At 48.0% G+C, this 18,177-nt stretch overlaps 1 protein-coding gene across 10 annotated transcripts in view; it reads left to right on the plus strand.

The window, feature by feature from the left end:
* CACNA1F (calcium voltage-gated channel subunit alpha1 F) overlaps positions 1-18,177 on the plus strand; it is a 92,244-nt gene that overhangs the window by 27,420 nt on the left and 46,647 nt on the right. For 9 of the 10 annotated variants that reach the window (XM_053292876.1, XM_053292872.1, XM_053292873.1 and 6 more), the window contains 11 exons: positions 5,183-5,390; positions 6,345-6,465; positions 8,070-8,163; positions 8,890-8,947; positions 10,828-10,879; positions 14,358-14,502; positions 15,606-15,735; positions 15,905-15,964; positions 17,056-17,162; positions 17,355-17,442; positions 17,663-17,770. In XM_053292876.1, coding sequence (XP_053148851.1) covers positions 5,183-5,390; positions 6,345-6,465; positions 8,070-8,163; positions 8,890-8,947; positions 10,828-10,879; positions 14,358-14,502; positions 15,606-15,735; positions 15,905-15,964; positions 17,056-17,162; positions 17,355-17,442; positions 17,663-17,770 — 1,171 coding nt within the window. The remainder of the gene's footprint in view (positions 1-5,182; positions 5,391-6,344; positions 6,466-8,069; positions 8,164-8,889; positions 8,948-10,827; positions 10,880-14,357; positions 14,503-15,605; positions 15,736-15,904; positions 15,965-17,055; positions 17,163-17,354; positions 17,443-17,662; positions 17,771-18,177) is intronic. The other variant, XM_053292874.1, reaches the window with a different exon arrangement.

Genomic DNA, 18,177 nt, shown 5'->3' on the forward strand with positions numbered 1-18,177 from the left:
AGTTGGAATTGTTGGGAAGAAAGATTTATTCCACCTCTTGTCTTTCCATTAAGGTGGCTAATTATGCCGCCTGTACCGCTAAGTACTCGCACAGTATTTGGGAGTCGCTACACAATGACCTGCTCTCCTTGCCTTTTGAGGATTTCAAAAAGAAATTCCACCAAACTCTGGAAAAATCAGCAGACTTGACGCAGCAGCAATTGAGTATTGCGAAGCATTTAGCTGAATCAGAGTCTCGCTCTCTGACAGCAGCAGTGATGCTACGCTGGCATGCCTGGTTACGTTCCACCAGCCGTCAAACAGATATGAAAGAAAAAATTGAAGGCCTAGCATTTGATGGCACCGGCCTCTTTAGCGAGGCCACGGACACAACTATGGAGCAACTCAAGAAATCAAAGTTCACAGCAAAGACCTTCACGGCTCCATCCTCCTCTTCATCTTACAACTAAAGGTCTCACTCTCTTCCGGGAAGGCAATGTCCTCTATACCGTCCACAGGACCGGCGAGACTTCAGAAGGTCATATTCATCCTATGGGAAACACACGCACCCAGGGAAGAATAAGTACTCCCAATACCAAAAATCTAAACAACCGGATGCCCAGAAGCGTCTTTGAAAATCAGGATTGCCCACGGACACCTCTCCACTCCCCATCCCCGCCAGCAGGGGCTTCACCACCTACGCCATGCGACAACACCAAGCTGGGGAGCCATGCCCCTGCATGGCACAATATAACATCAGATCGGTGGGTCTTGAAAATAATATCTTCAGGCTATGCGATAGAGTTCAAGACCCCTCCGCGTTACACGGGGATGAAGATTACCCCTCCCTCGGAATCCCTTCTGACGGAGGTGCAGGAGTTGCTACAGAAGGGTGCAATCACCCGTGGGCATGCAGGTGGGAGGGTTTTTACTCCCGCTACTTCCAAATTCCGAAGAAAGGCGGTGGCCTCCGCCCCATAATGGACCTTCGCCACCTAAACAAAATGGTGAAAGTAAGGAAATTTCGTATGATGGGGTTGCAAGAGATTCTCCTTCTCCTCCAGGGTGAGCGATGGCTTGCAACTCTGGATCTGAAAGATGCCTACTTTCACATCAACATCAGAGGTCATCACAGGAAGTTTCTCCGCTTCTGTGTGGGAGATCAAGTGTACCAGTACACGGTGTTACCGTTCGGACTGTGCACCGCCCCCCGAGTCTTTACCAAGTGTATGGCCGTTGTGATTGCCCATCTCAGGACCCGGGGGGTGGCCGTTTATCCCTACTTGGATGACTGGCTGCTGTCCTCAGGCAACAAAAGAGAGTTACTTTCTCAGATCCAGTACGTACTATCACTTCTCCAGGACCTTGGGCTCGAGGTGAATTGGAGGAAGTCCAACCTAGAACCATCCCAAAGGCTCACGTTCATCGGGGCGGTCCTGGACACTGTTGCCCAAAGAGCGTATTTACCACAGGATCGTTTCCTTGCCATCCAATCTCTAATCTCTCTATTCCAGAGTCAACCCAAGCAACCTGCCCATCTCATACAACGTCTCCTGGGCCTCATGGCGTCATGTACAACTCTAGTCCCATTCACTCGATTGAAACTGCGAAAGCTCCAACTCTGGTTCCTGTCCATCTTTCGCCCCCATCTGGACGGCCCAGGGAAAGCCGTACAGTTGCCTCCACAAGTACTCAGATCGTTGACCTGGTGGGTCTCCCCGAAACACCTCTTAAGTGGCGTGCCATTCAAGACACCAGTCCCCACTGTTTGGCTGACGACCGATGCGTCCCTCATTGGCTGGGGAGCACACTGCAACAATCCATCAGGCGCAAGGTCTCTGGACCCGAGCTCAGTCCCAACTCCATATCAACTTCCTAGAGCTCTTGGCATTGTTTCAGGCTCTACAGGCCTTTCTGCCCCTGCTCCAGGGCCGAGTAGTACAGCTACAACTCGACAATACGACTGCTCTGGCATATATAAACCGCTAAGGGGGTACAGTGTCTCGAAGCTTGTGTGCCTTAAGTGTGCAACTGTGGCACTGGTGTATCAGACACCAGGTCACCCCCCAAGCGATTCACATCAAGGGTCTACACAACGTCTTAGCGGATGACCTCAGTCGGGTGTTCCTCCAAGAATGCCACCACGAATGGTCTCTGAAAGCGGACTGCATATCTGCCCTCTTTCGCCGTTGGCTGCAACCGACCATAGATCTATTCGCGACCGCTCAGAACACAAAATGTGTGCGCTTCTGCTCCAGAGCAGGACACGATCCCCTGTCCTTGGGAGATGCCTTTCAACTGGATTGGACGCGAGAAAGGCCTTACATATTCCCTCCGCATCCAATACTCAAATGGGTAGTTGCCCAGCTGCTGGCCACCCCCACGTCAGGGATACTGGTGACACCTTGGTGGCCCCACCAACCATGGTTTCCTCAAGTACTCAAACTGTCAAACGGTCAATTCTCTCATCTCCCTCAAGTTCCAGACCTCTTGTCTCAAGACGACGGACAGGTCCTCAATCCAGACGTGCAGATTCTCCGTCTCACCGCCTGGCTAATCAAACCTTAGATCACATCCTCCTTAACCAACGTAAACCCTCCACCAGACATAACTACACTAGTAAGTGGTGCAGATTTAAGATTTATGCAAAAGCACAAGGCTTCCTACCCATGCGTGCTTCGATATGTGATGTTCTGCTATATCTGACTTCCCTGAAGTCACAGGGCCTGTCTTAACGTCTCCTTGAAGGTCCACCTGGCAGCGCTTTCGTCAAAGCATCCGGGTTGCGAAGGTAGGACCTTGTTCTCACACCCGCAAAGTAAGGCTTTCCTTAAGGGCCTGTTGAATGTTTTTCCACCCATCAGGACTCCTGTCCAGCCATGGAGCATTTCCTTGGTGCTCTCCTCGCTCACGGAGGCTCCCTTCGAACCTATGGCTTCGGCTTCCCTGAAACTTGTCTCCTTGAAGACTGCATTTTTAGTGGCCATAACTACAGCTCGAAGAGTAAGTGAGCTCACGGCGTTGAGAGTGGATCCGCCTTATACCAGGTTCTTCCCAGATAAGGTCCTGATGCGTCTAGACCCTTCATTTCTACCCAAGGTGGTCTCTGACTTCCACCTAAACCAGGATATAGTCCTCCCTACATTTTTCCGAGAGCCTTCAACGGCATTAGAACGCTCAATGCATGCCCTAGACGTTCGAAGAGCGCTCCTCTACTACATGAACAGGACCAAGGACATTCGCTCATCCCCCCGCCTCTTCATTGCCTATAAGGACCCCAAGAAAGGCGCTAGCATCTCCAGACAGAGACTATCCTCTTGGCTGGTCGAGCTCATCAAGCTGACGTACTGCTTGCAAGGCAAGACGCCACCTGAAGGCCCACTCAACCCGTGCCTATGCTTCGTCGGCTGCACACCTTTCGGGAATATCTTTCAAGGACATTTGCAAAGCCACAACTTGGTCTTCAGAGATACCCTTCGTGAAACATTACACACTAGACATTCGCTCTGCTGCGGAGGCTAGTTTTGGGAGGAGTGTGCTTAAAAGGGTGTTACAATAGCCTCTACTGCACCCTCCCCCCTTGGGGAGCTGTCTAAACACCCATTCTTATGGATCTCGATGGATCTCGATCCAGATAAACAGGTTGCTCACCTGTAACTGATGGTCTGGAAGAGATCCGTCGACATCCATAAGACCCTCCCGAACCTCCCCTCTGCAGTAGGGCTTATCTGCTGTGCGTATGGTTGTGTGGCCATACCTGTTATCCTTACCTGCGGTTCCTCGATGAACTCACCTGCACTCCCGGATGGTCGTCCGTCGGCGGTCATCCAAAGAACTGAGGAAGATGGCATCCAGCCAGCCCTTAAATAGCATGCAGACAGCGTGGGGGCGGGGCTTGGATGCCTCGACAAGCTGAGGCATGGCTACCGCGTGGTCTCTGCGCAGGCGCAGAACCCATTCTTATGGATGTCGATGGATCTCTTCCAGATCATCAGTTACAGGTGAGCAACCTGTTTTTTTCACTTCTCAGTCACTCTCCCACACAGAAAGAGAGAATGATAGTAGGGCCAGAAGAACATGCAGGAGAAGTGGGTGATGATGGTTTAAACTTCAGAATGCGAAGAGAAGCCTAGAGATGGGACTTGTGGCAATTAACCTGACCACTTGGCTTATGGCTCATAACCCTGAGTTACAATTTCTTCCCCTGGAGACGCCGAAGCTCTAATTGCATATTACATTAAGCCTGTCATTAGCCAAGACACGGTTAATTTTTCTTTTAAAAATAGCAGCGGGATTTCCCTCATGCAGTTTGGGCCTGTAGTAGGAGTTTTAATCCTACCACTTGCCATGGCCCTGTTTCAGCCTGGGGCCCCCTGGAATTGTTGTCTGCAAGGAAACAAAGGCTCCTATTGGTGGCAAGGGGAAAACCCTGATGTTTCAGGTTAAAGCTTGAGACCAGACAACTATGTTGCTCTAGGGGTGGTCTCCCATGGAGACAGCTCAAAGGCCAAATCTTTTTAGTTTACACATCAAATCTGCTGTGAGAGTTTTGAGATCCCTGCAGCCTGAGCATTGTCTCCCAAAGAGAAAGTGAAAAAGGGAGGGGGCAGAGGTTATTTCATCCTGCCCCTCAGAGCTTTCAGCCACAGCTTCGAAGGTCTTTAGCTGAAGTTCTTCCTCCTCCTTAGCTAACTCTACAGACCCCTTTTATAGGCAATGCCAGAGCTCTGTTCCCCCCACCCCAATAAAATCCACTGAGTGCTAGGTAGCTTGTCCCCTCTCCTAGCATCTCCTGTGGAGTGAGGAATGGTTCTTGGCCCGGTAGCCAGTCTCCTGCTGCCTCACAATGGAATCATGGGCCTACAGAGCATTCTGAACTAGTAAGATGCACTTTCTAGACAGCTGGCTCCTTCCTGTATGGCAAACTGCAGCAAGCCCCTTAACGCACTTAAAGTTGTGCCATCGAGTCAGTGTCAACTCCTGGCGACCACAGAGCCATGTGATTTTCTTTGATAAAATACAGGAGGGGTTTGCCATTACCATCTCCCACACAGTATGAGATGATGCCTTTCAGCACCTTCCTATATCGCTGCTGCTCAATATAGATTCTAACCAACAACCTCTTGCTCCCTAGGCAAGTTACTTCCCCACTGCACCATTAGGTGGCTTTAACTCACTTACCTGTACCTAATTTACTTTCCAGGCACTGGGCCTCACTGAGCAATCTGGTGGCCTCCTTGCTGAACTCCATGAAGTCCATTGCTTCCTTGCTTCTCTTACTTTTCCTCTTCATCATCATCTTCTCCTTGCTGGGCATGCAGCTCTTTGGGGGCAAGTTCAACTTTGACGAGACCCAGACCAAACGCAGCACTTTTGACACCTTCCCCCAGGCTTTGCTCACCGTCTTTCAGGTACAGGCATGCACATGCAATGTGAGCTGGGCTGGTGCTAGTGCTTGGCAGGGTTGGGCAGTTGCCTGGTTCTACACTCAGCTCTTAAGAGGCCCATCAAGAGCTAGTGCTGCTATTGTTGATCTCACTTTGCATGCTGCTTGGACCTTGTCAACTCCCATATAGCAAGTGAGAAGTTGCCAGGACTCTTAAGGCTGACTCCTGAGTCTCAGGGGGCAAAGCCCAGAAGCCTGGTAGATCAGAGTGTAGAGTATGGGAATGAGGTGTGGGCCTCATGGAACCTAGTGCCACCTGGTAGAGGAAGAGGATGCCACCTGGTGGGCCAAGGAAAAGGTTGTGCCTGGTGTTGGTAGAGTCTTATGGTCAGTGGGTGGGGGGCGGGCGGCAGGGGAGGAGTGAATAGGAAAAACTCTCATCAAGCCAAGCAGAAAATAAAAATATAGTATAAAAATAAACAAACAAATAAATAAATAGCCCTCGCCCTTTTGATCCCCTCATCCTGAGATTTCATTCCTTCCCTTGGAACCTCTGGAAAGGACATTAAAACCCTATAATTTCAGGTCATACTCTTGAGAGAGAAATGGCACCCTTCGCTATATCTTCCCCCTGCAGGTCAGTTCAGAGGGCCTCCTTGCCAAACTTGCTCCATGGCCCACAAAGAAATCCCAACACAACCCCTGTGTGGGAGGGTGCAGACCATGTGCCTCTACCTTTAGGCCCAGATTTGTCCAGCCTGACACAACTACTCCAAACATGGAGACCCTCCTATGGTCTCCGGTGACATGGGGTTATTCAGTCCCTGATTTTTAGAGTAGGATCAGAAAGCCCTTTGAACAAGGCCACAACTCTGGGGGCGACTCTAGGTTCTGTTCACTGGAATGTTGCAAGGCAACCCTGCTGTAGGAGTGCTTGCTGAACAATCTTAGTTTTGCTGTCCCTCTGCCCATTCTACAGATTCTGACAGGAGAGGACTGGAATGCAGTGATGTATGATGGGATCATGGCCTATGGCGGTCCCTATTTTCCGGGTATGCTGGTCTGTGTCTATTTCATCATCCTCTTCATTTGTGGCAACTGTATCCTTTGACTATTGGGTTGGTAGTGAACATTAATGGATCATAAGGCTCAAAGCATTCATAGTAGGATGCTAGAATGCTGAATAAATGGACAGTAGTTGCCATGTTGGTCTCCAAAATTCAGTTCCATCTACAAAACTGATGCAGACATATAAGTCAGAAACCATTTTTTTAGACTGCTTTCTGATCCACACAAAGGGCTTGCCTTACTTATATTTTGGATCTCTCATAAAAGTCATATGAACTTTTACGTGAGTTCATTCTAGTGGCTTCTTTAAACTTTGTCTACATAAACATACATCCTTGGGTTGGATGTACATTGGACAAGCAACAGCACACAACCCTTCCTTGAACTCTGTATTGTCTGATGCATAGATGGGTATGATCACTACTGTGATTGTTGTGTTGATGTCACAGAAGTTGGCAACCCTTTCTTCCAGCTTCTTCTGTGTCAGACTGCAGGAACAAATAATAGTCATTTATACAACCTTAGCTGCTAGGGCTGGGAGGGGGGAAGCAGTTGCTTACCTGCCTCCCCCACTTGCCCACACTCCTTGCCACTCTCAGCTCCACTGCATCGCATGCCCACATGACAGGCACAGGAGCACTGCTTGAGTGGTGAGGAGGATGGGAGAACCCAGCCTCAGTTCCCACAATGTACCCAGTGAGGATTCCCCACTGCCAGACTGCTCCTTCCCCTAGCTCTATGGAAGCTCGTGCTATGGGCAGTCCAAGTTTTCACATGACCGGGCAATGAGATAGGAGGGTGTACATGCACCCTACTATCTTACTATTAGCCTGGGAACAAAACCCAGGCTACCTGGCAGAGTGCCAGGATCAGTCCCGATCTTGGTGGTTCTCATGACCAGCCATACCTGGGCTAGCACTGCCCTAGCCAAGTAGGTCTGGTTGTGAGAACGACCTCATAGTGTAAACATTGCCCCTGTGTTGATTCCTAAGTTGTTCTTATCCCCTGTCTCTGCTGGCATCATCCCTTTTTGTCCACTCCAGGCCACATAAAAGTGGCAGCTATGTATCAGCATTATGATCAAGTGCAAACCCCATTTGGGGATGGAGCCATAGCTCAGTGCTAGAGCATCTGTTTTGCATGCAGGAGCTCCCAGGTTCAATCCCTGGCATAACACCCCAAGTACAGCTGGAAAATAATCCTGCCTGGAACCTTGGAGAGCTGCTGCCCGTCAGTGTAGACAATACTGAGCTACGTGGACCAGGATCTGACTCAATATAAATCAACTTCCTATGTCCCTATGTTCCCACTTCAGTCTTTCTGGCCCCTAAAAGCAGCATGGCCAGAACCTGAGGGGTATACTCGTGGGTCAAATGGGCCGTAACCCAGAATTTGGCTTTTAAAAAGCTGAAAGTTGGCAATCAGGCTTTCCATCACTGCATGAATGCTGCCAAATGATTGTATCTCACTCTAACGGTTACATTTTTAAAAAAGACTCCAAGCTGGGCAAGTAGCAAAGGTAGGGGCACTTAAATGTGTGAGTATTGGCATGCTTGTTCTGAGAACATATGGGCTCAGGGTAGCTTCCCTTTGCATCAGTGGCTCAGGTTACCTTTTCTTGATTGTCCAACCTCAGATATCCTACTCAATGTCTTCTTGGCCATTGCTGTGGATAACCTTGCAGATGGAGACAATATCAATACCTCCAAGGAGGAGGAGAACAAGGAGAAGTGAGAATTGTCCCAATACAAGGAGAAGAGTGGGGTGTAATGGAATGTGGATTGCAAGGGTGGAAGAGAGAGCCAAGAGCTCTGGGTTCTCTTTCAGTCTAGAAAGCCAATGAAATCTTGTAGAAGATGGGTTCCTAAATAATCTCTGCAGCTTTTGGGAGGGGTTGGGGATGAGCTAATAGTGACTTTAGAAGAATGTTATATGGATTGTCCAACAATAGCTGCTAGCTAAATTGAACCTCTGCATTCAGCAGCAGGAAAACTTTAAGTACTAGTTGTTGGTTGGGGACAAATAAAGAAAATCTGACATCTCAATGCCCTTCTTATTCGATTCTCAAAGGCATCTGCCTGATTTCTGTTGGAAGAAGAATGCTGGACCAGGTGGATCCTTTGTCTGCCTGCTGGTAGTGGAGTTGAGTGACTATAGTGTAGTTTGTAAACTTGGCACAGTTGGGCTCAGTCCCAGCTCAGTCCTGGACACGTCAGTAATCTTGAGAAAGTCAGTCTTTCTCCACTCACGTTTGTCATCTTTTTCACAGACAGATGATCTACCTCACCAGGCTGGAATGAGGATGAATAAGATAAGGGAGGCAATAATTTATTTAGGGGGAAGTATACAAAGATAAGCCATTTCTCGCCTTAAGATTCCAGGTGAAAGGCAAAGTCTAATGTTTTCCTTTCTGTCTCCCGACACTGTCTTCTCTGTTCTTCCTGGCTGCAATACAGAGAGACACCAGCTGCGGATGGGGAGCAGAGCAATGAGAAAGAAGAGAAAGATGTGAAGGTGAGAGCAACTACTCCCGCACTTCAGTTCTGACTATGTTGCTTCTGGAGAGATAAGCAATACTTTTCAGAATCCAAATACACAATTTATTATTTCACTGCCCAGTCAGTCCACACAATTACAAACGTAAGTATAAAATATTCAGGGAAACACCTGCTAGGGTGCATTCCCACAATGATCTGGACTGTCAGGAAGGTGGAAATCCTAGTACACACGCACTCAGTTTTGTGTCATGAGAATCTGGAAACATGAGGCTTAAAATCACTCCCAACTCACATCGCCCCCAGACTGGTGATCTAGGATTTGATCTGGGATGGCTGCTCTGGGCCTGATGTGGGCTGGGTACACTTGCAAACCCTACATTTCCTGGTTCTCACAACACAAAATTGTGAGTGCATGCACAGCTTGGATCTAGGATTCCCACTTTTCCACCAGTCTGGATCATCATCAAATCTCTTCTTCACTTTATAGCAGCTCAGGGATGACCAATATTTGGAAATACAGACATGTTGTTGCCATAATGTCTAGTTCCACCCAAAGGCATTTGTTGATTACTACAAAAATGAATTGTTTTTATTGTACATGGCTGTTCCCTCTCCATGTTTTGACTCTTTCCTTTTGGGAGCATGTTTTTTCAATTGTTTTTATTATTTGCTTCTTTTTCTTTCATGTACATAGCCTTGAGCTGGAAAATATGACTTAGATGTATGTAAACAAATAAGCTCCCATGCATTTCCATAGGGCTTCTGTAGGAGAACTTCTGGTGAAGTGAACCCTATTATAGTCAGGCCCATAATTGGACCCCAGATGTGAGCCAAACTAGATATGAGGGGGAAGCCATGTTTGTTGTTATCATAGGAACATAGGAAGCTGCCATACCAAGCCAGACCATTGATCCATCTAGCTCAAAATTGTCTACGCATACTGGCAATGGCTTCCACAAGGTTGCAGGCAGGACTCTCCCTCCGCCCTATCTTGGCAATGCCAGGGAGGGAACTTGGAACCTTCTTCATGAAAGCATGCAGATGCTCTTCCCAGAGCGGCCCCATCCCCTAAGGGGAATATCTTACAGTGTACTTACTCACAGGTAGTCTCCCATTCAAATGCAATCCAGGGCAGACCCTACTTAGGAAAGGGGACAATTCATGCTTTCTACCACAAGACCAGCTCTTCTCTCCACGTGTGTTCTGTTCGTGTCTAAAGCAGAGATGGTGAAGTCTCATTTTTACAACACAAGGAGCACAGAGGTAAGGACAAATGAGACTTCCCCACCTCACCTTAGATTAGCCCTTTGTCCCTTCAAGCTGTTTCCCCCTCACTTCAGCACCAATACCAGAAGTGAGCTGGCTGAGGAGAAAAGTGCTTGAAGCAATGGAATGGAGAAATGATTGAAGCAATGGTTTTTTGCTCTCCTCACCCACACGCCCACTTTGATATAAAATGTGGACCCTCCAGCCTCTGCTTTAGATGTGAATGGAGCAGACATGTGAACAACAAACATGATTTTGCAGGTCTAGTTTGACCCCAAGGTGGCTTTCACTCATGAGAGGCATAAAGGAAAAACTTGAGTTGTATTGCGTGTTGTGTCCATCTGCAGCTGCAGGCAAAAATGCAGGTAGAAGCTTGAGGTGCCTGCTATGTCCTTTCCTGCACAGCCCCTAAACTGAGCACAAGGGTCATCTGTGCAGTAGGTAATGGTGTGATGGCCTGGGAGCATTTGAGAGGGGTCTTCTCATTCATATCCTCCTAATTAGAGACACCTCATTGCATGGTTTTATCTGTTTTATTGTTTTGTTGTCTTTGGGAGCCATTCAGAACAGTATCGTCCTGGAGGGGCGGGATGTACATATTTTAAATAAATAAAGAGGCTTTCTCCTCAGGTGGAATGTGGTGAGGAAGAAGAGGAGGTGGAGGAAGGCAGTGAAGAAGCAGGTGAGGAAAGAAACCCTGGTTGTGTTTGGGAATATGAGAGTCATGAGGATTGTTATTCTACTAAGACAAAGAGCTGTCTCAAAAGGAGTATATACTGCAAATATATAATAATAATAATAAATAAATAAATAAATAATGAGTAATAATTATACTTGTGTTTCCATACACAAGGTTTGGGGCCAGACTACAAATTATTTCAATATGTAGTTTGTCCTTGCACACACACACGCACGCATGCATGCAGACACACACACACAACTTAGTAGTCAAGGGAGGAGGTGATTAGGCTTGGAGCCACAGCATGCAAGGAGAATGAATTCACAATGGGGCTTTTAAATTCAGATTTTTAAATTTGTGTTTTCAGATTTGTTCTGATTTTTAACTAAAACAGTTTTTAAGCTGCTTTGTATTGTATTTTGTATTTTCTTTTTACTTTTGGGGGGGTCTGTTATGATTTAATATGTTATGTGTTTTTATTGTACGTTGTAATCCTCTGTTAGCCTCCCAGAGAACAATTTATTATGGGGTGGCTAACAAATAAAGTTGTTGTTATTTCCCCCCCTGCACCACAGTCCTGAAAAAATTGCCCCTGCCCAAAGCTGCCATTAGCTTTGGAAGAGAGGCTTCCATTGGCACCAATGGACAAGCTTCACAGGTGAAAATAGGAGATACTGTTTTGTTCTCATAACACCTCTTTTCTCACATCGAGGATCACCTCCTGAACTGGTTGGCTTTAATGTCTGTGCTTGTGCATTTACATGCATGTACACTAATCTAGAATCTGCTCCCTTCCAACACACTTTCCAAGGCTTAATGTCTGGATACTTGGGGAAAGAAGTTGAAAGCTGAAGATAACTCTAGTACACAAGTGTGCACACTAAAACGTTTTTAAAGGTATCTTCAGAATCTCCCCAAAAGGCAAAATAAAGATGTCATTTATCAGGGACAGATACTAGAAAATACAGGTAGTCCCACTCCCTGGTAAGTGGTGACAACTGGAACCTTTGCTGTTATGGACTACAGTTTATGTTGTTCAGATTGGTTTCCTACAATAAGCACAGGGATGTCCTGGGTAAATCTGTCAAACCTTTTTCTGGTACCTTTCCCCTGTTCTTGACTGCATGGTTCAGTATCAAATCAGGAGCACAGAAAGATTGGGCTACTCTGTTACCAGGCTTGCCAACAACTCTGATTTCCTGTCCATTCCTGGACCCAGCACAAACTCTTCCTTCTTGCATTCAAAGCCCCTCACTTTACCTCTGTGCCCTCATATCCTTATATACCCTGTGACATTTGTCTGTGACATTTGCTCCTCCAGGTCCAGCCACCCAAAGGTCTCCTGCTTCCTCAGTTGATTTTGCCCTTTCTCCCTTGATGCCCCTTACACCTAGGACTCCCATTACTTTTCTCTTTTCTTTCAAATCTCTCGTCCAAACTCACCTTTTCCATGAAGACTTTAGCCCCCATCCACTACTGTAACTGAGCCTAAGTATGTGTAACTGAACCAAATGCACATTATTCCAATCTGCTCTCACCTCTACTTTCCTTCATTCCATCCATTGCCTCCTCCTGGGTTGAATTTTAGATTGGCCGAGTTCACAGGCGGAGCCAGCAATTGAACCCAGCTGCCGCAGCCCTGGACACACATGTGAACCCTACTTCCGGTATTGGGAACAATATGCTGGGATTGGGCATGACATACAAATCCACCCATCTTGGCATATCCTGCCTTACTTGTGGCATGGGACTGGACATCTGTAACTGAGATTTGAAGTGAACAACAGGGCGCTTTCCGCATCACACACTGCAACAGTTTCGCAATGTGTCCGCTAAGCGTGCTTCTGTACTGCCTGTGATCTGACATCACTTGCAGAGTGAAGTACCATCCATATTTCTGATGCCCTGTTTCGAGTTTTATTGCTGTGCTGCAGCACTACAATGTTGCATCTGTGTTGCAGGAAAGTAGCAGTATTTTTCTGTTGTAGGAGGGTTGCAACAATGTTGCCCCGGTGTAAGTGGCATGGTGTGGACGGTTCATTGAGCGGAGGGGCAATCTGCCCATATCGCCCCTTCCTGCTTCGATTTTATTTGTCTCTTCTTGTTTTATCTTTTTTTCCCCTCCACCCCCTTATTTTTACACTGTGAGAAGGGGGAGCAGTGGGCGGCTGGGCAGAGCCTTAAGAGTCAAGAGGCTCTGCCCAGGCTTGCTTGGCTCACCACTTTTCAGGGGCAAAGCAAGGGGGGCAGCTGCTTTGACTCCCCTGCCGCGACCTTCTTGTTCAAAATCCACCCAATCCCCAACTCCCCTGATGTTTATCTAGGGGCCCTCTCTGCCATTTCTTTGTTTGTTTGTTTTTCTGGATCACTTGTGCAAGGTTGAAATGCTGCAATTAAATTCTCATTTTCGAGCGGCGCTTTCCCCGCCATTGGTTTTTTTGTTTTTTGTTTTCGCTGTAGTGTTTGCGCAGACATACAGCGCTGCAATTAAATTTTTGTTTTTGAACGGTGCTTTAGGAACATAGGAAACTGCCATATACTGAGTCAGACCATTGGTCTATCTAGCTCAGTATTGTCTTCACAGACTGGCAGCGGCTTCTCCAAGGTTGCAGGCAGGAATCTCTCTCAGCCCTATCTTGGAGATGCCAGGGAGGGAACTTGAAACCTCCTGCTCTTCCCAGAGCGGCTCCATCCCCTGAGGGGAATATCTTACAGTGCTCACACATCAAGTCTCCCATTCATATGCAACCAGGGCAGACCCTGCTTAGCTATGGGGACAAGTCATGCTTGCTACCACAAGACCAGCTCTCCTCTTCTCTCCTCTTCCCTGACAACTTTGCACAAGGGAGACAATAATGTTTTTTTTAAAAAATATCACGTCATTCCCCGCCTCCTCCGCGACCCCATAGGCCCAAAATGGGGCAAGAGGAGGGGGCAAATAACACGGTTCAAGGAGAATATAGACACCCCCTCCAGAAACCACGTTGCAGAATGGCCACCAGCCTAACACAAAGCATTGAACAACCCTTTACTCATGGTTTGAAACTGTTGCACCATTCCACTGCACCTTGGAATACTTCTACCGGCGCAAAGCTCGTAATCTGGAAAATGCCCAGATGTTTGCTTCCGTGCTGCAAGTGGGGTAGAATATGCCAAGATTGGTGGGTTTGTACATCAAACCCAGGCCCAGCATATCATTCCTGACATCAGAAGTAAGGCTCACAGGTGTGCCTGGGCTGTGGCAGCTCAGCTGAACCACTGGTTCCACTCTACATGTGAACTTGGCCATTGTAAGCTTATTTGCGTAGGGAATTGTCCTTTTGCTCTGTAAAGCGCCGTGAACATTTATGGCACCATATAATTAATTGGTCAGTAATTAATAATAAAAAGGGGCACAACCTTCATCTTGGACATCTGGTGTAATGGAGACAGCTCCAGTGGATTCCTGGGCTCAGGCCTACACACCCTGCTCTGCTTACAGGTGAGGAGGAGGAAGAGGAAGAGGAAGGAGGAGACCAGGAGAGTTTGGCAGAGTCCCACGTAGACAAACTGGAAGAAACCCCCAAGGAGAAAGTGTTGCCAATTCCTGATGGAAGCTCCTTCTTCTGTCTCAGCAAGACAAACCCGTGAGTGCGGAAGGATATGCAAAGGGGAGAGGCATGCTGGTGGGATGGGGGCACTAGGAGCAGGAAGGCACTACTCGAGTCTGGCCATAAGTAAGGCTGCAAAGATACAGTAGTTGTCTGGTCACAAGAATGCAGGAGTTGAGGGGTGAGATCCGGAATTTCTTTCCATTAGGAGCATAATATCTATACTTCCTATTTTTAAACCTATTTAATGATCACAGTTCCCCTCAAAGAATCCTAGGAACCCAAACATCCTGAAATAATAGGTTTTAGTGAAGGAGTTAAGACTTCTAGCACTGCCTTACAGAACTACATTTCCCAAAGATCCCTGGAGAGAGGGAACAACTTCAGTGTAAGGCAATGGTTTAGAGTTGCCAAGGGTCCTGGTTTCCTTGTGATCCCCAGCTGGGGGACTCATTCATTCAGAGGAACAGTAGGCAATAGAAGCACCAACTGGTTCTCCTTGGCCAGACTTATAGAACTGGGGAAGTCAATTTGCTTCCTTGTGCTGAGCTAGTGTTGCCAGGTCTCATGGTTTGTCCTGAAATTTCAGGGTTTTAGCCTTCTTCTCAGGGTATACACGAGAAGGAATAAAATCTCAGGATAAGGGGACAGAACACAGGGGGCCAAGCTATTTTCAGCTTGGCTTTAGGGCTTTTGCTATTAGCTCCTTCCCCCATATCTGTCAGGCGCCACCCCTGAGTCATCTGGGGTAGCTGGGCTCTTCCCTTGACCTGACATTTGCCATCCACTGCTCCCACCAGGTGCCTCTAGGCTCTGCCCCAACAGTCCCTACCCCGATCCAGGTACCGCCTTTTCACTACAAGGCTCTGACCCAGGGGTGTAGCTAGGGAAGAGGGGGCCCGTGTTCATTCCTCTCTCTGGCGGCCCCCCAGAGTGAGGGAGATAATGAAGAAAATAGGGAGGGCTGGAGCTGGAGGACTCTCAGGAGCTGGGGGCCCGTGTTCTTTGAACCCTTTCGCTCAATTATAGCTACGCCCCTGCTCTGACCCCTGAGTTTCAGCCAGGGCATGGCCATCAGGAGACCCGGAAACTCTTAATTGAGCCCTGGCCTTAGTTGAGCCCTTCCTTTCTCTCACCAGACTTCGTGTTGGCTGCCACAAGCTGATCCATCACCACATCTTCACCAATCTCATCCTTGTCTTCATCATCCTTAGCAGCATCTCCCTGGCAGCTGAGGACCCTATCCGGGCGCACTCTTTCCGCAACAATGTAAGCCATATTGTGTGGGAATGTCATGTGGTAAAGTGGAAGGGAAGGGGTTGGAGGCAGAAGAGTCTTGCTCCACCCCACACAGCATTTCCTTTCTTCTCCCTTCTGCTCTTTTTTCCCTCATCTTTTTCTCTTGTTTGCTCTCTTCTTCCTCCCTCTTGTTACTCAGATTCTGGGCTACTTTGACTATGCCTTCACTTCCATCTTCACTGTTGAGATCCTGCTCAAGGTACCAGATCCTTGCAGAATAAGGATGAGGAAGGGAGGAATGGAGGAGGCCTGCCCATCCATTAGAAAAATGGGACACCTGTCCCCGAGGCCAAGCCTACAGCATGGCACTGGATAACCAGCTCCTGACTGCCAGTGCCAGGGCTCTCAGAGCCCTGTGCTTGCCAATCCAGGGGAGAAGGGAATTAGCAACTGCATGATAAGCTCCAAGTAACTGTGTGGGGGGGTGGGGGAAAGACTCGCTCACAAGCATGGAGGGGGGGTGTTGGCTGAGTTCTCCAGAAGAAAGCTTGCAGATTTCAGCTTCCAGAGTTTCCAGATTTCAGCTCTAGGTACAGCACAGATTCAACAGGGTGCATTTGATGGAGGTGGCAGTGGTATAGGAAGAAATTAGAACAGGGCTGGGTATATCCTTGTGCTTAAAATATAAAAAATCTGCCGCAAGAAAATCTAAAATTTGCATCCTGTATAAATCATGTAAATTGGCCAAATCTGCATCTATTTCTTCTTTTGCATAATTTATTCTGGTATTATTCTGGTTAGTCATAGGGAAGGGCAAAATGTCCTAGCCAGCTTTGGCAGCTGTGTGTGCTCTCGATTTCCGATTGTGTGTAAGCAAACCTCTAGGTAGGAGGAGAGGGGAGTGGTCATCTGTGAGAGAGGAGCTGGGGAGGAGGTACCATTCTGCCCAGCTCTTGTACCAGCATTTAACACCGTCCTACCCAGCTCCTCTCACATACGATCACTCCCTGCTTCTCCTACCTAGTTGTTTACTCATGTGCGATTGAAAATGGGAAGCACACACAGCCCCTGAAACTGAGTAGAACACTTGTCCTACCCAGTTTTTGATAGTGGGAGCTGCCTTAATATTTCTCATGCAGTTTTGCAACATTCATATGCCCAGCCTTACTGATATCCTTCCTCTTGAATGGCTGAATTGAGTGGGCAAGCTGGGTCAGCTGTTTAAAAGCAGGCTTTTGGGGGGAACAAGCTTCCAGGCTTCTGGGTTCCAGCTGCAGCTTTTGTGAGGGGTGTGGAGCTGAGCCTGGTGTTTGGAATCAGGGGCTTACTTAGCATGTCTCTGTCTCTCAGATGACAGCATATGGTGCCTTCCTGCACAAGGGCTCATTCTGCCGGAACTGGTTCAATCTTCTGGATCTGCTAGTTGTCAGCGTTTCGCTCATCTCCTTTGGCATCCAGTAAGTCTGAGTGGGCAAAGTGCCTGGAGTGGGCTCCAAAAGAAGAAGATGATGATGAAGTGGGCCATCCCAGTCCAGGAAGAGAGGGTGATGTTGGGTTGTATGAGGCATCTACGTTGAGAGGCAGGAGCAAGGAGATTGGTTCTTCTTAGCCGGGCAGCTCTCACATCTTCTTTCCTGTTCCAACCTCAGCTCCAGTGCCATCTCTGTGGTGAAGATCTTGCGAGTGCTGAGGGTGCTCCGTCCACTCCGAGCCATCAACCGGGCCAAGGGGCTCAAGGTAAGGGATTTAGCCCAAGGATGGGGGAGGATGCTAGAATGTTGAGATGGCAGCAAGTCCTGCCCTTGCTTCCTTTCCACGGCATGTGGTCTGTGGAAGATGGGGCAATGTAGGCTCTTTGTTTTCCCACCTCATCCCCTGTCATCCCCCCCCCCCAGCAAGCACTGCTGAGAGGGGGAAGGCTATCTCACAGCCTCTGTGCTCTCTTCTTCCCCATCAGCACGTGGTACAGTGTGTGTTCGTGGCCATCCGTACCATTGGAAACATAATGATAGTCACCACCCTGCTGCAGTTCATGTTTGCGTGCATCGGAGTTCAGCTGTTCAAGGTAAAGAGTGAAAGAATTCTGCATATGGGAGAATCAGGTTAAATGAGTGAGGAAGATGTGTATATCTTCCACCAAGGAGCCCCTGGTGGCGCAGAGGTAAAACTGCCGCCCTGTAACCAGAAGGTTACAAGTTCTATCCTGACCAGGGGCTCAAGGTTGACTCAGCCTTCCATCCTTCCGAGGTCGGTAAAAGGAGTACCCAGAATGTTGGGGGCAATATGCTAAATCATTGTAAACCGCTTAGAGAGCTCCGGCTATAGAGCGGTATATAAATGTAAGTGCTATTGCTATTGCTATATATGTGCTTGGATCAAGGATAGGTTGAGTGTGAACACTTTCATTAAGTGTGGCTGTGTTTCTAGGCCTAAACCTTTCCAAATACCATCACCCTATTAATCTGTCTTATA

Source organism: Hemicordylus capensis, chromosome 2 (genome assembly GCF_027244095.1).
Source record: "Hemicordylus capensis ecotype Gifberg chromosome 2, rHemCap1.1.pri, whole genome shotgun sequence".
In the NCBI taxonomy this organism is placed as follows: Eukaryota; Metazoa; Chordata; class Lepidosauria; order Squamata; family Cordylidae; genus Hemicordylus; species Hemicordylus capensis.